Source organism: Macrobrachium nipponense, chromosome 8 (genome assembly GCF_015104395.2).
Source record: "Macrobrachium nipponense isolate FS-2020 chromosome 8, ASM1510439v2, whole genome shotgun sequence".
In the NCBI taxonomy this organism is placed as follows: Eukaryota; Metazoa; Arthropoda; class Malacostraca; order Decapoda; family Palaemonidae; genus Macrobrachium; species Macrobrachium nipponense.
In genome coordinates, this window is record NC_087203.1 from 85,609,573 (window position 1) to 85,631,760 (window position 22,188).

Sequence of the window (22,188 nt, forward strand, 5' to 3'; positions counted from 1 at the left end):
TCCAAATCAAAACATGTGAACCATGTCATGATAGCCATTTTCTCCCTAGCAAACAAGTACAAATGGCATCTATCCTCCACCCACTTGGCGGGAGTAAGGAACGTGATAGCAGACGCCCTGTCCCGATCAGTTCCTCTAGAATCAGAGTGGTCCCTGGACAACAAGTCATTCCAGTAGATACGCCGGAGTGTTCCGGAGCTTCAGGTGGATCTTTTCGCATCTCAAGCAAACCACAAGCTCCCTTGCTATGTGGCCCCCAACCTGGACCCTCTAGCATATGCCATAGACGCCATGTCCATAGATTGGAATCAGTGGAAGAAGATATACATCTTTCCTCCAGTGAATCTTCTATTGAAAGTACTGAACAAACTCAGGACTTTCAAGGGACAAGTAGCTCTAGTAGCCCCGAACTGGCCCAAGAGCAACTGGTACCCTCTGCTTCTGGAATTGGGTCTTCGACCTCGACAGATTCCCAATCCCAAACTATCTCAGTCAGTACAAATGAGGACTGTGTTCGCTTCCTCAGGAATTCTCAAAACCCTAACTTTATGGACTTCATGAAGTTTGCGGCTAAAAAAAGATGCAGATATCGATCCTCAGAATATTCTTTTCTTAGAATCAGATAAGAGGGAATCAACTTTGAGACAGTACGATTCTGCTGTTAAAAACTTAGCATCTTTCCTGAAGGAAACAAACACCACAACCATGACAGTCAATTCAGCTATATCCTTCTTCAGATCTTTATTTGAAAAAGGATTAGCAGCTAGTACTATTACCACTAATAAATCAGCTTTAAAGAAAATCTTTCAGTTGGGTTTTCAAATAGACTTAACAGACTTTTACTTTACGTCTATTCCTAAAGCTTGTGCTAGGCTCAGACCTTCTGAAAGACCTAGTTCAGTATCATGGTTTTTGAATGATGTCCTCAAACTGGCCTCAGACACTGACAACACTTCTTGCTCATTCATAACGTTACTAAGAAAGACGCTATTCTTGCTGAGTCTGGCCTCAGAAGCTAGAATATCAGAACTGTCGGCTCTTTCCAGAGATGTGGGACATGTAGAATTCCTCCCTTCAGGAGAGGTTCTACTTTCCCCAGATCGTAGTTTTCTGGCAAAAAATGAGGATCCTTTGATGAGATGGGCCCTTTGGAAAGTCATCCCTCTTCCTCAAGACCCTTCTCTTTGTCCTGTGATGACCTTACGAGCCTTTCTGTCTAGGACATCCTCTAGATCCTCTTCATGAGGGAAAGAGGTGGCACTATCTCAATAAAGGGTATCAGGCAGCAGATCCTTTACTTCATTAAACAAGCAAACCCTGAATCATTTCCAAAAGCCCATGACATCAGGGCAGTAGCCACCTCTATTAATTACTTCCAGCATATGAACTTTGACGATTTAAAAAAGTATACTGGCTGGAAATCGCCGACAGTTTTCAAGCGTCATTATCTGAAGTCCTTGGAATCTTTAAAATTTCCGGCAGTGGCAGCGGGAAACATAGTTTCCCCTGACATTGCACAGTAGTTGTAGTTGAAGATCCAGATCTCCTTTCTACCTGCCTCAACTAATATTTCACCTAACCTACCGTTATGCTCTATATGGTCCTTTAGCCTTAGCTGCTCAAGATAATGCTTATAGTGGTGTGTCCCTTATTTTTTTGCTAGGGGCACCCACAACTTTATTATAAATATTATAATTCTGGTTGGTGTTGCTCCCCTTATTTTTATGCTAGGGTAGCACACCAACATTTATTAATGTACCATTTATTAATAATAATTATAGTTTAGTGAGTAATTTTCCCTATATGCATTGTAACTCACTAATATTGTGGAAGTTATCATACCTAGTATAAGTTTATTTTTAAGATTAACTATATGTCTGGATTATTTAATTAAGTTAACTTTATCTGTATGATAACTTGTAAGTTCTCAATAACATTATATTTATTTGTTTTACTTCTTAGTTTTATTGAGACCTTCCACTTTTACTTTACAATCTTGTGCTATTTCTCTGGTACTATTTCACATAGCGACACGAACTGAGCCCAGAAAAGGGATTTTGACGAAGGAAAAATCTATTTCTGGGCAAGGGTTTGTGTCGCCCAGTGAAATCCCCCCTATGTCCCGCCCTGCAGCCCAAGATTGGCATCTAACGACAAGGATGACCACCAGAGGCGCTGCAGTCGGCGTGGTACGTAGCGTAGTAGTAGTAGTTGCTGCCTACGATTGTAGATCGGCTCTTTCTGGAGGGGGATTCTGGTGTAGGAGAATTCTAAATGGCAAGAGGTTCGTGGTAGTGGTCTCACTTGCCCCAGAAACCATACCGACACCCTCTTTTTCTGGGCTTGACCTGTGTCGGCCTGTGAAATGGTTCCTTTGATACTATTTCTGAAGAATAAATATTGCTATTCATCCTAGAGAAAAAAGAAACAATATAATGCCAAGATAAATGGCTCGCTCACTTCTTATAGAAGTGTCGGTATAGTAAGGAGCGAGTGGAATCACTACCAGAGGTCCCTTGCTATTTAGCTTCTTCCTTCGACAAAACCCCGAACTACGGAGGAGCCGTGCTACAGCTCCCGGTCCTACTACTACCGTAAGCGCCTCCGACGCCTGAGACGTCATTCCTTTCGATAGCGCGTGTTACACCAAACGTTAAAATTTTTTCGGTGCTGTGTTTCGCTCTATTTGGATTATCTTTTATTTTCAAGATGTCTTCAACTTCTGCTTCTAAGTTAAGTACTGTTTGGGGTTACTGATCTCATTTTATGATGATCTTCGTGTTTTATACATATTCGGAGCCTTATCGGCCGGTATGCCCCTCGACCGCATGGCGGTACGGGTTATCTCTTTCGGTCTTCCATACCGTTAGAGATTTCCTTTTTCTCAGTACTTTAGATATGGTTACTTATACATAGTCTCTATATCTTTATGCAGTTTAGTTTTTTTTAGTTAGGCCTCCACGAAGGCACGCTCCGACCGCTACGTTTCGGACCTTAGTCTAGCTACGCCTTACATTGTTAGGAGTTTTATCAGTCACGATTGAGAGTCATATCATCTTAATTATTCTGATGTTCTCTCTTTCCTTCTCTAGTTCCTGATTACCTTTAATAATATTATAGGTACTAGGTTGGCTAACATACACCATGCTTCGGTATGGCGATTAGCTTCCCTGTTATCATTTATTTTACCGTTAAGTTAGGCTTTCATACCCCAATTGTCGATTGGTGATTAGCCTGCCCCCTGTTTTCTTGAACTAGAGGTTAAATTAGGCTAACATACCCCTTTCTTCGGATCGGCGATTAACCTAATTTTCTGTTTGCTTAGCTTCGTGTTCCCCGTGTTAGTCTAGCTTTAAGATATCGCTTTAATTTTATTGATTGATTTTTATAAATAATCCTATTTATATCAGTGATATTGATGTTGTTCCGACGGTTCTTCCCCACCTCGTATCTTTCACCTGGCTGGGAAGACCACCGGTTGATCACGGTGAGCCACCCGGTTACGGGGTCCCCCTCCCGTCCCCCCATTCCCCCCCTCCATACATTGCCATCCACGTCGATGGGTGATGACTCGTTTCTCACAGCTAGCGTCCGAGTCTGCATGAGAGGGGGTGACTCACGGGACTGGTGGGGATCTCCCCTCCCCTACTGGTACTCTCACTCGTCACGTGCCTCGGGGGCTCGGGACCTTCCTCCCCCCTTCTTCTCCGTCCTTAACTGTCCGCTCAGGGGGAGGGCTCCCCTACCCCACATTCTTCCCTACTCTTTCCCCCTCAGTTCAGTCCGGCAGGTGTCTATCCGCCGCTACCGAACATAGAGAGGGGGGGAGGGAACCACTGGGTTTCCTATCCACTTAGGATAGTTCACACGAGCACTTACTGATATAAGGGGTTTTTATTTTGTTTTATTTTGTGTTATTTAATGTTTAGAATCTTTTGCGTTACTCCGGGGGGTTTTTTATTTCCGCCTCTCGTACTATCCCTTGCTTCGTTAGAAGTTTGACATTGCTCACTCAATATTAATTAACTCCGGGCCCTACGGAGTCTATTTTTAGTCATATGACAAGTGAGCTTAGGCGGAGGCAGAGACTTTCTTCCCCCCTCGTAACTTTTCTACGTAATATTCATACGTAGATCTCTATCCGTCGGTCCTACTCCGGCACCCACGGATAGTTTGCATATTATTCCACCGGAGGTTGTCATTGGTACTCATGTATCCTTTGACTTACAGATGTTGTGCCAGGAGATTGGGTGCAGTGCCATCCTCCAAGACCCGTGCGGCCATATAGTATGCCGTTCTCATGCAGGATGTGCAGTGAAAGTGGAGGATTTTATCGTTTGGCATCATGAAGCTTGCCAAACCTGCTACTTGCTAGTAGGAGATGCCTCACTAGTAGTAAGTTTCTTAGCACTTTCTTCATTCATTCGTCACCTGGAATACTTGTTGTTATATACCTTTCACATATGAGACACATATTCATATAATCTCAACACAGACATTCCTCCCCTATCCTCTCCCTAACTCTAGACCCTTTTTTACAGGGTTCTGATGAAGAAAAGAAGAAAGCTTTGTCGACTCTCAAAGCTTGGGTAGGGGGTTTTGGCCGGAATTCTAAGGGCCGCCCCTACATTCTTACCCAGGATATGGCGGACCTAATATTCCCAGGAGCCAAGAAAGGATCAGTGGTGGACCCGATAGCAGCCGCCCCTTTGCTGGCCGACCTTCAAGTCATGATCTCCCTACAGGTAGGGGGATTTCCCAGAGGACGTTGCAGAAGACGTTGCGGCAATGAACCTCGACGTTGAACCCATGGCTATTGACTCCATGGGTACAGGTAAGGGTGTAGTAGGGGCAGCTTCTGTGGGTTCTCAGGGCCCTTTCCTGAATTCCCTTTCTCCATCACCTTCTACTGATCCTTCTACTTCCACTTCTTTCCGGGGCTTCACTGAAGAGCAGCGGTCTGTCCGTCCTAAGGCTACTTCAGTGATCCCTAAGGCTAAGATGACCGAGGAGAAACTTAAAAAGTCTCTCCCCAAGAAATCGGTCATCCTGACAGACACTATAACTCCGGCTCACCACCCCGGATCAGTTAGGTCAAGGGAGGCCTCTTCCTCTGCGTCGAGGTCCCCCAAACATAGATCACGTAAGGATCGGGCTCAAGTCCCTCTTTTTGATCCCGAATCCTTTTCGGCTAACATTCTGGAGCAGGTGGAGTGATCGTATGGGGCCTTGGTTGACAACAAGGTCGGCTCGGTGCTCTCCCAGCTCTCCAGTTCTGTTACGTCTTCCGGCCAGTCGATCCAATCGCTGGCGGAACGGCTGGCCGCTCAGGAGAATGCCATCGCCGGGATCCAAACCTCGATTGCGGCAGGTTCCCCTCTATCTGTGCCACCTTCTCCTCTTCCAATGCCAGATTCCAGCCAACTGCCGGAATTCAAGGCGGCCAACCCTTGGAGGATCGCTTCGTATGCCCCGTTTGTCAACGGAATGTTGACAATCGAAGGCATAGGAACTCGAAGGCGTGAGGACTTCGAGTTCCACCCCAGAGACCTTCAACCACCATTCATTGGCTACGTCCGACTAACGGAAGCAGCGATGATGAGAGAGGACAAGGTTCCCAAGGAAACAGTGATCCTTCCGAGGGAACAGGCACAGCAGACTCTAATGAGAAGTCTGGAAGAATGGGGGTGTGAAAACACCCGCATCACAGCCTTTAGGAGTCCTTTCACCATTTTTACTCCGGTGAAAGGGACTCCGCTACCACTGACCCTTAAGGTAGTGGAAGCAACCTTTCAGGCCGCCCTGAAAGACGAGCCCCTGCCTCAACTACGAGAGACGGAACCCACCTCTCTCTTAGTCCAGGCTCCGAGACGTACTTCGAGGGGGCAGTTCCTACTTTCTCAGTAGGAAAACTAAAGGCGGACTATGCCACCTCTCTCTTTAGTGAGAGACTCCCCAGGTTGTCGGACTCTCTCATCCAGATGGAGTACGACGCCCGGACTAGGCTCGCGAGATCCCTTTCCTCCATGACTATGGCGGAGATGACGGCTCTTGTATACCAACAAGAGCCGTTATTTAAAGTTTTGGCTAAAGGTCTGCTGCACACCATGCAGTGTGACCTTTACGACTTCCTCATAGCCAGGAGAAATTGTAGGAAGCACGTTCTGGCGGAAGCTACTATCCGCCATGAACCGAATAAACTGATTGCTTCCTCAATTTGGGGAACGGACCTCTTTCCAGCACCAGTAGTAGCAGAAGTCCTTCATGAGGCTTCTAAGGTTAACCAGTGCCTCAAAGTCAGGTGGGGACTGGTAGCAAAGCGGAGGCAGGAATCTTCTGGTCCTAACCCAAGGAACAAGAAGAAACCAAGGAAGTTCTCTCCCTTCCAGCCTTCTCAACAAACGTTGGTTCAGGCAGTCCCAGCATCACAAGGGCAACCATCGTCGAAGGGTCAACAACAATACCTTGTTCTGACCCCTCAGTCCCAGCAATCTCAACCCTCCACTTCCTTTGCTGTCTCGCCAGCCTACAATTCCAACTATGAAAGCCAGAACTTTCAGGCTTTCAATAGGTTTGCGAGAGGCAGCAGAGCAAGAGGTGCCTCTCGATTCAGAGGATCCGGCAGGGCTGCTAACAGAGGAAGAGGTTTCCGAGGAGCAAGAGGTGGCCGCCCCTCGGCAAACCAGCAGTGAGAATCCCAAGGTAGGAGGGAGGCTGTACCTCTTCCGCCAGCGGTGGGGGTTCAGCCCTTGGGCTCAAAGTATAGTAACAAAGGGACTAGGTTGGAGTTGGCTAGAGGGCCCTCCTCCAACCAACAGATTCTATCAAGCACCAACAACGGAATTGGTAGAGTATACCGAAGACCTCCTTCTCAAAGGAGTAGTCTCAAGAGTCAACAATTTAAAATTTCAAGGACGCTTGTTCAGCGTGCCAAAGAAAGACTCGGTAAACCGAAGAATCATCTTAGACTTGTCCCATCTGAACTTATTCATTCATTGCGACAAGTTCAGGATGCTGACCGTTTCGCAGGTACGGACCTTACTTCCCGTGGGGCCGTCACAACCTCTATAGATCTTACAGATGCCTACTATCATGTTCCCATAGCCAGACACTTCCGTCCATTCCTAGGCTTCAAACTAGGCAACAGATCCTACTCCTTCAAGGTAATGCCATTCGGGCTCAACATAGCCCCCAGGATCTTCACCAAATTGGCGGAAGCAGTAGTGCAAGAGCTAAGGAAACAGGGAATAATGTTAGTGGCTTATCTGGACGATTGGCTTATTTGGGCAAAGAACCCCAAAGAATGCAAAGAAGCAAACGGTCAGAGTGATCAAATTCCTGGAACATTTAGGTTTTCAAATAAACAAAACCAAGTCCAGACTAACACCGGAATCTCGATTCCAGTGGTTAGGCCTTCAGTGGGACTTACAATCGCACACTCTATCAATTCCGTCGTTGAAAAGGAAAGAAATTGCAAGAGCTACAAAACAATTTCTCAAACGACAACAAACATCCAGGAGGTGCCAGGAGAGGATCCTGGGCTCACTCCAGTTTGCATCAGTCACAGACGTTCTGCTCAGAGCCAAACTCAAAGATATAAACAGAATATGGTGCTCAAGAGCGAATTGCAGATCACGGGACAAACTAGCCTCTATCCCAGCGATCTTACGGAAACGTCTCCGCCCCTGAACGGAGACAAAGAACCTTTCAAAAGCAATTCCTCTACAGTTTCCCCCTCCATCATTAGTGATCCACACAGACGCCTCACTAACAGGGTGGGAGGATACTCCCAGTACGAAAAAGTTCAAGGAACTTGGTCGTTAACATTCCGCCAGCTACATATCAATGTACTGGAGGCCATGGCAGTATTCCTCACACTGAAACGACTCCGTCCGCCCAAGAACTCTCATTTCAAATTAGTTCTGGACAGTGCAGTAGTAGTACACTGCATCAACCATGTCATGATAGCCATCTTTTCTCTGGCAAGCAAAAACAAATGGCACCTGTCAGCCACTCACCTGGCAGGAGTCAAGAACGTAGTAGCAGACGCTCTATCGCGCTCCGCTCCGTTGGAATCGGAGTGGACACTGGACAGGAGTTCATTCAATTGGATCAGTCTACAAGTCCCCGGACTCCAAGTAGACCTCTTCGCCACGGAGTCAAACCACAAACTCCCTTGTTACGTGGCACCCAACCTCGATCCTCTAGCATACGCTACGGATGCAATGATCCTCGATTGGAACGAATGGAAGAATATTTACCTCTTCCCTCCGGTGAACCTTCTCATGAAAGTTTTAGACAAACTCAGGACATTCAAAGGCCAAGTAGCTCTAGTAGCTCCCAACTGGCCCAAGAGCAATTGGTTCCCTCTACTGCTAGAGTTGAGACTCCGACCACTACGGATTCCCAACCCCAAACTAACCCAGTTAGTGCAAACTCAGACTGTGTCCGCTTCCTCAAGAATTCAGAAAACCCTAACTTTATGGATTTTCTGAAATTCGCACCCATGAGGAATGCAGAAATTGATCCCCAGAATATCTCATTCTTGGAATCAGATAAAAGAGAATCTACTCTCCGACAATATGATTCATCTGTCAAGAAACTAGCAGAGTTCCTTAAGTTGTCAAATTCTCAAGTCATGACAACGAACCTAGCCATAACTTTCTTCAGATCATTGTTTGAGAAAGGCTTAGCAGCAAGCACTATCACTACGACCAAATCAGCTATTAAAAAGATCTTCCAATTTGGTTTTAGCATAGACCTTACGGATTCGTACTTTACGTCCATACCAAAAGCTTGTGCTAGATTAAGACCATCAACGAGACCTAACTCAGTCTCTTGGTTCTTAAATGATGTCCTCAAACTGGCCTCGGACATTAACAATGACTCTTGCAATTATACAGTGCCGTCAAAAAAACTGTTGAGGTAGCGATTTCGTAAGAAAAAAACATGTTGCGTAAAAGAAAATATTAATTAAAAATCAATGGTTAGTAATAAAAAAAAAAAAATAGGTTAACACTCACCAACTCCTAGCCTAATATTTAATAGGCATTCCCCGACGTTTCCGAACTTCTTTAAGCCTAGTATTGGGGACGGAATCTGCAAGTTTTTGCAGGAGCTTCTCGTCAAGGTTGTCCCAGATACGTTTCAACTCTGTCTCTAACTTTTCAGTTGTTGTCGTGTCAACGTCCTGTAATTTTCTTTTCATAATCGCCCAAAGATTTTCAATAGGCGAAATATCTGGGGAATTACCTGGCCAGTCTTGTATAAAATCAATTCCACAGTCCTTGAACCAATTAATATTTTGTTTCGCAGTATGCGAAGGCGCTCCGTCCTGCTGAAAAATACTTGTTTTACTGAGCTCAAAAGATTCCTCCAAATTCTCGTTCAACAGTGTGTAATACGAGTCCTTATTAACAGTATTGTTACGAGGTAATATTACTAAATTACCTTTACCACCATAACCAAAACAACCCCATACCATTACATAAGAAGGGAATTTCACACACGTGGCAAGGTACTTGGGGTCCAGCGGGTCTGATGTCGACTTTCGCCACACACACTTTCCCTTATTGTCCGAAACAAAAAAACTTGCTTCGTCACTCCATAGCACTTGACGCCATTTTGCCAGAGCCCAGTCTTTGTAAGAACGTGCAAAAATTTAGTCGAGTCTTCTTTTGTTTAGTGGTTATCAGCGGCTTCTTACGCGCCTTCACTTTTGAATATTTCAAGTCCTTGCTCAAGCGCCGCTGTATGGTCCTAACAGAAGCTCCTGCCACTATATCTGGATTTGCAACCTTAAGTTCTCTGGCAGTAAGGGTCGGATTGACTTCAATATCCCTGCCCAGCACTCTTAAACCCCTGTTACTAATGATACGTGGCCTCCCAGAACTTGTAGAAGCACGAGGTACTTCCTGGTCTCCATTGTCGTGGTATTTTTTCAAAATGCGCTGCACAGTTCGCTGGTTTACACCAATTTTCTCACTAATTTCGCCAGTTTTATAACCTTCACTGTGTAACTGCACAACTCGTACACGATTTTCAAATGAGGTATACCCTGTAGACATAGTACACTAGTGTACACACACACTTTCACAAGAAAATTCTGGAAGCGTGATCCAAAAAATCAGGCAGGTCACGATCGATGTCTACTGTTCATAAATCACTTAAGAACACTGACCGATAACTTTTGGATACTTTTTCCCACACTGTGAGTGAGACAAATGACTCAGTTGTGTTGCCAATTAGTCAGTTTCTCCAGCCGATTTTTTCCCCATAGATATGGGGGTCGCCTTATTCGCGGCAAAAAAAACTGTCGCGTTTTGAAACGCGACAATTATTTTGACGCGCAGTGTATATCCCTCCTGAGGAAAACCCTATTCTTATTAAGTTTAGCCTCCGGAGCTAGAATATCAGAACTGTCAGCTTTATCAAGGGAACCAGGCCACATTGAGTTCCTCCCCTCAGGGGAAGTCCTCTTATCCCCAGATCGCCATTTTCTAGCCAAAAATGAAGACCCACAGGACAGATGGTCCTCGTGGAAAATCCTACCACTACCTCAAGACATTTCCCTTTGTCCTGTCAACTCATTAAGAGCCTACCTAAGCAGAACAACTCTGAAATCTTCAGGCCCATTGTTCATTAGGAAGGAAGGTGGTACATTATCCCTAAAAGGGATCAGGCAACAAATTTTATACTTCATTAAACAGGCCAATCCAGAGTCCTTTCCTTGGGCCCACGATGTTAGGGCGGTGGCCACATCTATTAATTATTTCCAACACATGAATTTTGACGATCTTAAGAAGTATACAGGCTGGAAATCTCCGACAGTTTTCAAACGGCACTACCTAAAACCCTTAGAAGCCCTCAAATTTCCAGCAGTGGCAGCTGGAAACACAGTTTCTCCTGATTCTTAATTTTTACTATAACTTCTTGTAGCCTTCCCTTCTACCTGCCCCATTGCACCCTTACTTAGTTTAGTCGCCTCCATGTATTGGGTTACCTTGAGTTTGCTTTTGTTCATCATTCTAATTGGATTCAGTTCCATTCTTTTGTATATATCAACTTATATCTTGTCTTTGCCTAACCTGTATTGTTATTGTTTGTTGTTAGGCTAACTAATTTTAAGTGATAACCCGTGTTTTAGGGCTTATACTTCCCTTAGGGTAAGACTGTAATTTTAGTTGATTATTATACTATTAACCTTACAAGTGTTTAACTTTACCTTCTTAAATTATCTGTACTGTTCCTCAAGCTTGGTGTTTGGCATTCTCTGGTACTATTTCACAGGCCGACACAGGTCAAGCCCAGAAAAGGGATTTTGACGAAGGAAAAATCTATTTCTGGGCAACGACCTGTGTCGCCCTGTGAAACCCCACCCTATAGTTAGATTATCCTCACCCAGCTTACCCAAGCTTGGAGGCTATCTTCAGGAATGACGTCTCAGGCGTCGGAGGCGCTAACGGTAGTAGTAGACCGGGAGCTGTAGCACGGCTCCTCCGTAGTTCGGGGTTTTGTCGAAGGAAGAAGCTAAATGGCAAGGGACCTCTGGTAGTGATTCCACTCGCTCCTTACTATACCGACACTTCTATAAGAAGTGAGCGAGCCATTTATCTTGGCATTATATTGTTTCTTTTTTCTCTAGGATGAATAGCAATATTTATTCTTCAGAAATAGTATCAAAGGAACCATTTCACAGGGCGACACAGGTCGTTGCCCAGAAATAGATTTTTCCTTCGTCAAAATCCCTTATTCAGGGTGAGCGAGTCAGTTATACTGACATCCTCCTGAATTTATTTTTCTCTGGTATATGTTAGTATCATTTACCTAGAAATAATGAACTTTAGGATTATTTCACTGGGCGACACGAACCCTTGCCCAGAAATAGATTTTTCCTTCGTCAAAATCCCTTTATTATTATAATGAAAGTATAGTTACTAATTAAAAATAATACTGCGAATATACTGCATTCCTGTAATTAAGGCAGCTGTTTTATGAATATCAGTATAAAAAATAAATTTCATGCAAGTGACAACTTAACATAGAAATGGGATACATGGTGTAAACATAGAAATGGGATACATGGTGTAATGAATAGCCTTTGGGTTGCTAAAGCACACAAACCAAAAACCAGTTGAAAAATTCCAACAAATGTCCACCTTAAAAAGACTGTAACCACTGGCTCCATTTTCCTTGAATGGAGAAGCATAAATCTATGTGCAGAATAATTGTGTGTTGTCAGCTACATTTTTTTAATGTAAATGGCAAATTTTGTACAACTTGAGAAACTTGCATTGATTATTATTTGATTGAATTGGAGATTTAATCTCCTTAATGATATTGAATTCCTCGAGATTTATTGAAAGAAGGAATTTTCTATTTAAACTTTATTTTTTTTTATTGCGTTCACTTATTACCAAAAGATTTTTCCTGTCTCATCAGATTTATGTAGTGGCTTAGCTACATCCTTTAGTCATACAGAAACTACAGCTTTCAAACATTTTTTTGTGTTAATGTGCCACTTTTTTAATAGAATTATTTTATTTATCACAAATGGACATTAAAAGTATTGATACAATAGTAAATTTTGTATCATAAGGCCATTTCCAGGTTACTGTATTTTTTAAATCATGTTGAATGTTTGAATTGATTCTTGGCTGATTTGTTGTTTTCATGTGCTGCAGATGTATTTATTATATTATTTTTTCATGAACCATGAGTGAGTTTTACTTATGCTGAAAATAATTTAAGTTTTTTTTCCTTAACTGTTTCAATCAGCAGCATATAAACAAAAGTAATCTTCATGCTCTAAGGTCCCATTTTTATCCATAACGTGCTCCTCTGCTTGTTTCGCTATGAAGCTGTTTGGTTAGTTTTCCCTATCGTATTTCTCTACAGTAAAGCATTATTCCCTTTCTTGAATGGGTGATATGAATTTTTATGATCTTAAAGGCATTTGATATTATGAAGTTTCACATGTTCAGAATCTGTCCATGTTGCACGTGTATTTTTATTCACAGCTGATATTTAGCTTCTTTGGTTGCATTAAATGGATATGTTTTTATATCAAAGCTGCAAGACATCTTTTTAAGTATAGAAGAGCTGCCATACACCCCTAATGAGGATGTTTATCTCTTGCTTAATATTTTACTAACTTAACTGCATGCTCTTCTTAGTTCGAGACAGAAGACCCAAAGGCATCCTTCACATGCATATACTGAATGGAACAGACTTTAATTGTTGGGGAAAAGGTACTTTCAAATTAAGTTACATGTTTTTAATTTTAAATATGTTCAAGTATTTCTGTTGATGCAGTATTGCTCCTGCCTACCTAATACAAGCTAGTGTTCCTATACCAAAAAGAAAGTGGTGGACTTAGGCCTTTAGACTTTTGTAAGGTTGGATAATTGTGGCAGAAGTGATGATTTGATACTTTACTGTATACCATTACCATTTTAAATTCTCCCAAAATCATGTGTAATAAGCAAGGATTTTAGAATTGCACTGCCTTGAATTTAAAGGTATCATAAAAATAGTTAAGAAATATATAGTCCATTTATTTCTTTTTCAGTTTTTTTTAGAATATTGATGTCACATTATTTCAAATTATTAGCTTTGTGGAATCAGTATCAGTGTAAGGTGTGCACATTTATCAAGTAACTTTGTTGCGAAGAGGCATCAGAATTCAGAACATGTACCAGGTAAAAATGTAGTAGTAGTGGTGGTAGTTTGTAATGTGTAGTAAAAGCAACTTTTTCCACATTTCACTGGCACACTGGAAACACAGTGTAGTGAAGTAAAATATCAGATTTAAGAAAGTACAATTTAGACTTGGCTTGAAATGTCTTACAATGATACAATGATCTAAAATCTTGTAAATGAGTTATGAGAAACTATGAACTTAGCCATCCAACCATTATGAATATACAGAGCAAATGTAAGGAAAGCTTTCATAATTTTCAGTAATCTTGTCTATAGGACAGAGCATTTGTTATAATAAAGCTAAAAATCTTTTTTTAAATTAAAAATTTTTACTTTGATCTTTGCTGCTAAAAACTGAATATGATACTGTGTAACATCAGAGTTTTGTATACTACAACCATATTACTCTCGATGCAAGCTAATTATGATAATGGAAAATTGTATTATTTTTGCTTATTTATACTGCATCAACAGAATTCTGTAAATATATACTAGTACTTTTGCTTTTTCTTAGTTTCTTTTAATTTTGATATTGTATTTCTGGAAGGATTTTTAATAGATTTTAAATATCATAGAATTTTAGAATTTGATGCATTGATAAGGAACCAAAAATTCATGTAAGCAAATGTTATACCATGAAATTAAATTTTATTGTATTGGTATCTTGCAAAGAAACAAAAATTAGGTCATCATCGTGTGTGTGTAAGATTTTTTAGAGAAACTGTTTTTATAAAAAAAATTTTGTTCTCATACAGACCCATTGATCATAGATATGCCTATAATAGCACACTAAATCATCCAGGATAACTAATCTATTACACAGAAGAGGAAAATAGTTTCACTATACAAGCACACTGTAAGTCCATGGTATATCTTGGCCATGAACTCACTTTTCATGAAAACTGTACATGAAACTGTGATATTTGAGGGTCCTAAGAGGTCCTTCATTGTATGGTTATTGGTTTTATGAAAAAAAAAATTTTGTCCTCAAAACATGTGTTCATACCAAACCTGTCAACCTTTTAGAACTCTATTCACTTTCCAATTATATTCCAAGACATATTCTCTGGAGTTTTGAAGACATAAGAAGTAGAGCAGCTGAGAGCTACTGTTTGTGCATGAAATTCCTTCATGTGATAATAAACTGTCTTCTTAAACTTAGACAGTTTGGAGAATGGGCTGAATGTGGAAGGGGAAATTGTATTTGTTTAGATAAACAGAATGCCAACTAAGTTGAGTCTCATAATGAACCTTGTTCATGAGCCAATTGGATGGACTGTTTTGCTCAAATAGGAATAGTTATGATGGTTAACATAAAATTTATAAATCATGTGAAAGTAGAAAAAGTCCTAGTAATGTCTTGTGGGAAGATTTGGCATTTAATTTTACTTACAAATAGAAAAAGGAGAATGAAGGTATTCAGTATGTCTAGTTCTATTAGGATACATAAATAAATGTGTAATTCTAGAGTAGCATTATAATACAGTAACTGCACAACATAGAAGTAGGATAAGGATGAAAATAAAACAAATGAAAACAAGCACACACTTTTGTCCCACTTCAGCTGTCTGCCTTGGGGGAAAGAGGTTCCCAGCAATATAGGTCTCTTCCATTTTGGGGTGTTGTTTGATTAAATGGATGTAGTTTGATTTTTAACAGTATTATGTAGTAATTTAATCATACATAATACAGTATATTAAGTGCATACATATATACATGCATAGGAAAGTATGATTTATGATTTCATTTGTCAGCTTATACAGGCAAGCTATGTAGTCATCTAGTCTGAGCCGTCATTGCTTTGAAAACAAGCATGGCTGGTGTATAATACATGTTCAAATATACGTAGAAGAGTTTAACATCGCTTGATCTAAAGATCATATACGTACATCAGTAAGGGATAGTGCTGCCAAGCTGGTTTCGGTTCTCTTCTATCCTGGCAAGACTTGTTAGATTTGTGTTAATGCAGGTTTTTTAAGCGAGTATTGAATATCTTGTCATATGATAGTGCTGACTGAGGTTGTTATAGTAGCTGCTGAACATTTTATAATTCCTTACTTATTAACTAATAATCATGGTGTATACCAAAGGAAAACCAAAATTATTATACATATTCTAAAGTTGAGTAAATTAAGTCTGGACCCCATCTCTGGTTATGATGGCATATTTTAACATTTCTTCTGTAACACTGACATACTTTATATTGAGGGGTTTAATTGATAGAACTTAGTTTGAGCATAAAAAAAATCATATAACACAATATTTCTAAAAATTTATCACATTGCAGCATAATAACTATGTGCTCATCTCATCAGTACCAAACAAAGGTTGAGGTAGGTGAAAGTTTGGTAATTAACCCTTTAGTGGAAATTGTAAAAAGGAAATTAGGAATCCAGAAAGATGAATAACCTCTTCACCTTTGACTTTCCTTCCTGAAGTGATGTATTACCTTGTATGTACAATTGATAGTACTGTATCCAATTTCATTACCACAGTTAAATTAGAACAACCCTGTCATTTGGATACCATAGGTCTCTTGAATATGCACAATTATAATTACCATTTTTAGATAAAATTTCAACTGAAGCATAACTTGTAACACTTATTATCCTTTAATATTATTGTAATAGGATTTAAGCATGCAGATTGAGTGAAAATTAAAGATTTTGTAGAATTTCAGCACAGTGCTTTTTGTTTAGACTGGTAGATATCTATGGTCAGTTGCATTCAAGACTTTGTTAGTGAAGAGAAGAACACCAACCTTATAGTGAATGATGCACAACTTTTAACCCTTGAATAACTTGGCTGTGCACCTATTTTTTTATTCATTTCAGTGTATTTTGAAATGAAGTACAGTCACATCATTAGGGTAATAAAGAATTGCATATTTACTTTTGAATTGTAGTTGCCTCACTGATTTTGCTAGTTCTTTAAAAGATAATACAGACTAGAAACAGAATAGGGTACTATTCACAAGTTATTAAAATTTTATAAAAGAAAAATTGCTTCTTGTGCACTGGTTACATTAAAAAGGGAGGGAACTTTTTGTCACTCCTGCTGTAGCTCATTCCTTTTAATGCCATTTGCAATTTTGTGATATTTGCTAGGTAATAGACATGCATATGTGAAAGCTTTAAAAAATTTGCATGCATCAATGCAAGAAGACCACTGATGAGGGGAATTGATGATTCCTGGTGTTCATCTGCCTCAGAGAGGAGAAGAGACCTGGTATAAATTTTAGCAATAGAAAATTTTTCATCTCTTCTTATCCACTGAGACTTTTAGGACCACTTTACATGGATTTCATGGGGCATTCCAAATGATGCACCCTGCTGTATATAGATTCCTAATATTGTATCTTACAGCAAATTTCTTGTCTATAAGCACATCCATCTCTAGAGCCTCTGGAATAAGAGACCATTGAAACTGCTTTCAATATTTCTCCACTAGTGGAAATAATTAAGTACTGTTTTACATGTGACAGGTGAAAGAAAACAGACTAAACAAGATGGGGCATTGTGTGTTGATCTTGGAATAGGCTGTAGCAAGTGTAAGAAGCAACCTCTCTTAGCAAGGAATGGCTCACCCATCATTTGTGCTTAGTTCTTTATAACAAACAATTAAACATTGAAAATGATAAAGGCATCATAATAAATAATGGTTATATAATTATATTGGGAAAACATTTTTATCAGTTACACTTCATCCTACAAATATACGACATCCAACTTGGTCTGGTTAAACTTTAGTCAATAAAGGAAATATTAACAAGGAAAAAGTTCATGGTGTTGCAGTTCAGTGTTTTGCCCACTTGAAATTTTATGAAAAGCAATAACACTTTCAAATTTACAGAAAAAAAGCCATCCTTGAGTTCTATACAAGTGAAAAATGAACTATGAGTACAGATAGATTTAACTTGGCACATTTCAAACAGAAAAAGAGTAGAACACATAAAAACAATCTTGACTGATTCCAGAAGATAATTTCATGCAACAAGTTAGTAGTTGCTTACTAATTTAGTAAAACCTACCCCTAACTTAATTGTTTTACCTTGTATTGACTGCAGCATTCATCTTGCACATTAGTTGGGTTTTTCTGCTTCAAATTACAATTAGGAGTACAATACATGACTAGATCTTTGCATGATACCATTTGTAAGGCAATTACATATTTCAGCAACATTAATTTTGATATTGTTGAGTTACAGAAAATTTTGTCCAATTCTTTAAATTACATGAATTATTTGGTTTTTATAAAAAAAATCAAATTTACTCTACTGCAGTGGTTGTACCATAGCAGAAAATTTGAGTAATCTGAGTACAATAAAAAATCTTTTGCAAGAATTACTCTGATTATATAATATTTAAAATTAGACTGAACATTTAATTACTATATCTAAATTAAAAAAATTACAAGATATGTTATGCATTCTACTTATATTTTTTTACCTTTTCATTTATGTTTACCTTCACCTCATTGTTCTTTTCACATTAACCTTACTGCATGAATTTTCACTAGAGATAGTGTGTTGCTAATAGTAAATCTTTGATCATGTAGCATCCTTACTATTGCATTTTTACCCAAATAGTTTTTTTTTCTTTGATACTAATAATGTAAGTCCTTTAACAGTGACCTGTCAGTATAGTCATGAAATAAATTCACCATTATCTTTTACTGTATATAATCATTAATATTTAAGTTCAGGTACTATTTGATTACGTATAGTACAGTTAACTATTCAAAACTAAACTGAATACCTGTACCTTTAGGATATTGTGTAAACCTTTTATACTTTATATAAACCATTTACCCTTTTGTATCTCATTATAATTTAACAATAATGTTGATAAATGTCTATTTGAATATATTTTTAATAGGTACCTTACAGTCATTCTGTGAGGTAAGCTTAGGATCACAAGTTCACCGTACCAGCACTGCCACATCTCCTCATCCAAAATGGGATTCTACAATGCAGTTCCTGGTCAAATCACTTACCGAGGATGTTCTTTGTATTACAGTATATGAAAAGGGATACTTCAAACCAGATGGTTAGTAACTAGTCACAAAAATTTTGTTACTTCTAATTCTGTAGGCCATTCATTTAAGTTTTTGTTCCTATGGAAATACCTACCATCCATTGCCTTTTTTGTATGTATGGGTATTCCTCACCACAATTTGGAAATATTGAAACTTAGCAACAAGCCAGTTGTAGGAGGTAGGTGGGTGTATAATACTCTGGTTGACCATCAAGCTGAAATTTCTTTTATCTTTTTTTATGTATGTATGGTGGTTGTTTTGTTCAACATAATTTGAACAAGAAAAGTGAAGAATGAAAGATGTAAGCAGGTGTTCAGCAATTTATGTCCCTTGTATTAATCAATTTTGTTTTGCCATGGTAGGTCCTGCAAAGAATGCACTGGCTGATCAATGCAGTGGACAGGTTCAACATCTGTGGAGAAATGCCAAAAGATGTTCATCAGTTTCTTTGAAGGACATTACTTTATCTGTAATAATGCAAATATTTAGGCTCCATCACAAAATGCCCCCTCTCTCTCTGCCTGCCTTTTGCTCATTTTCCTCTGGCTCAGTGAGGGGGTATGTGCATAAAGGTAGATGATGAGCCTGTGCTGTCTGACAGTGTTGATCCAGGTCCATTTTGCTGTAAGACTGTAGTGTGTTCATGGTTCATCACCACCTATTGGCAGCCACCCCTTCCTTCAGTAGGAGGAAGACAAAGGTGTTGGAAGCCCTCTCACAAGAAGTTCCATTGAACTTGGATTGAGCACCTATCTTTTGGGGGTGGTTGTCAGTTCACTCATTTGGTAGTGAGATGTCTGCTGTTGGTAGGGTTGACAATGAATTCTCTGAGCATACTCAAAACAAGTGTCTCCCATTTCTTTATGTACATGAGGATTTCTCTGGACTCTTCCTCCACTCATATTTCTGCTAAGGTGTGTATTAAAGCCAGGGTTCTTCTTCCTGGGTATGCTTGATTGCCAGCTTATGGGTATGCAGACAGAAGATTTACATGTGGCACATTGCCACTGTATAATGCCATTTAATATCAATCTATTTGCATGTTCTTATGAGGACAACCTTCAGGCAGTGCCTGGTTTGTCCAGAGTTTATGATGTACACTTGCATGATTGCTGGATCATTTGCAATGTAGACAAAGGGTTCATACATAAAAGGTTAGGTACCATATAATATGGGAGGGCTTTCTGACAATCTGTATGCTCACAAAATGTAGTGATGATGGTGAAGACCTTCAGGTGGGGCGTGGTTTGTCCAAAACTCCTGTACAAATGCAGACAGAGGGTTCACTTACAAAAGTTTGCCACATTATGATATCTCTGGGTATTACGGTGAGCAGCATGAATGTGATTGTGCTGATACTGGAGGTGTTCTTGGATCATCCAAGACTCTTGAAGTATGCGCATTGAGCTTTCATACATGTACATAGCTTCTGTGAGTTTAGTTTCAGGTACGTAATATATATTAAAGTCTGAAGGAATGAGAACCACAAATTTGAGCAGTTACCTTTCAACCTCAGCTTGTGAATCAGCAATTGATGCTGGCAGGTCAGATTGTTCATGTCCATGGTTTCAAGAATGCTCACCAAGGCAGACTGTTGTGTCAGCCTCTCTTATGGGAGAGGATCTTGCTCAAGGTTTGGGAAATCTGTTAGGACCTGAAGGGGTCCTTCTTCTTCCAAATCTCTTCAGGCAGAGTTGGAACAATCTTTTCAAGAGACAGTTGGGCTCATGTGTGAGTTTGATGATCCCAGAGAAGGGACCATTGCTCCTTCAACAAACCAGTATCATCGATAGTGTACTTTAGGGTGCACTCTGGAGGCAAGGCAATAGTTCCATGGTGCCTCGCATTGGGTTAACAGTCTGATATTCATATCAGATCAGATCAGACAAGCTACTCTCCCTGTCATTGGATTAACAAACAACCTCCCATTTGAGAAACTCCAGGAAGTTTTTTGCTTCTCGATTATGGAGTCAGTCTTCATGGCCTCTTTGCATCAGCATTACATTCAACATTTAGGTGAATGTGCTTGTTGACTCATCATCACATGACTCTCAGACCAAAGTGTGACTTATTATGTTTCTTAATGTCTACACAATTATCCCAAAAAGTTTAGGTTGAGAGTAATCTTGCTCAGTGACAGAGATCAGTCTTGAGTTCTTCTTTATGCTTTCCAAAGAGTAAAGTTGAAGTGGCAGTGGAGAAGTGGTGTTCAGATAGCTGTTACACCTTGATCCACAAGACAGTCTCCTTCAAGGTGTTGAAGGGGGCAGCAGCCAAGCATGCAGTGGCAGCCACGCCTCCTGTTTCTAGTATCAGGATGCCACAGAATCTCTTCAACACTTTAAGCAAGGAGCTCAGGTTTCTCTTCCTCACGCAAAGTAAAAATACCATACAAACAAACAAACCCTCTTCTTCACCAAAGTGCTAGTATTCTTCCAAGCCCTTTTGGCAGGCCCCCACAACCAGTACTGGCTCAAGAGGGAGGCAAGGGGAAGAAAGGATGGTGAGGGGGAGCTAAGGTAGAAAGGTCCCTTCTCTAGCTGCCACAAGTATAAATAGTGACCTCCCCTCATGAGGACACCCATTCCATTGCTAGACCACCCTCCAGACTTCCCCAATTTCAAGTCTCAATTGGCAGATGTGATACTATTGCTGGAAAGGAATGAGCTAGAAGTATGAGAACAAGTCAACTACCTCTCCCCACTGAGCAATTTATGTGCTGTTGTCAATTCTGATGGAAACTACTTGTTCAGTGCCAGATTCCATCAGAGAGGTGTTACGGACACTGAGGTCCGCTACAGGTTCTTAATTATAATAAACAAAAAGGATTCAACACCAACAGTTGAAACTCGGGATACAAATATAGAAAGAAAACCAAACAGAACAAAAGTTTATTTACATGCTTACTGACAAAGATAAATGCAGAATGGTTTCTCCTATTTACATAGCAAAAGTAAAATCTTACAATATGTGAACTGGGGAAACTGTGCTGTAATGAAATACTTGCTGGCCAGTTTTCCAGTTGTCAAAAATCAATGCTCGAAACAATGGCTTCACAAAGTAGAACTGTAGAACTTCAGTCGTCTTCTTGACTCTGTACTGCAGAAAGCAATGTCTATTCTTGATACGCGAAGGGCAGGTTACTCCTCAAAACCACTTGTAGGACGTTTCTTCTCTGAAGGGTTGCTCAACATCAGAATATCTCTCTGTCTCTCTTTCTCTCACTGTGGACGACATGACTCGTTTCTGATCACACTCTCGTGCGCCTTCTTCCTCTCTTATCCTTCGTTCCTTCCTTCTTCTCTTATCTCTCTCTGATGATCTCATCTTTTCTACTTCCTCGGGTATTTATATATATATATATATATATTAATATATATATTTTTTAATTTAAAAATATTTTTTTTAATATTAATATATATAAATATATTAATATATTGTATATATATA

General features: G+C 40.0%; 1 protein-coding gene across 15 annotated transcripts in view; it reads left to right on the forward strand.

The window, feature by feature from the left end:
• Positions 1–22,188, forward strand: part of LOC135222896 (intersectin-1-like) — a 553,230-nt gene that overhangs the window by 522,924 nt on the left and 8,118 nt on the right. For 13 of the 15 annotated variants that reach the window (XM_064261271.1, XM_064261270.1, XM_064261275.1 and 10 more), the window contains 2 exons: positions 13,176–13,250; positions 18,579–18,749. In XM_064261271.1, the coding sequence (XP_064117341.1) occupies positions 13,176–13,250; positions 18,579–18,749 (246 nt within the window). The remainder of the gene's footprint in view (positions 1–13,175; positions 13,251–18,578; positions 18,750–22,188) is intronic. The other 2 variants (XM_064261274.1, XM_064261279.1) reach the window with 1 other exon arrangement.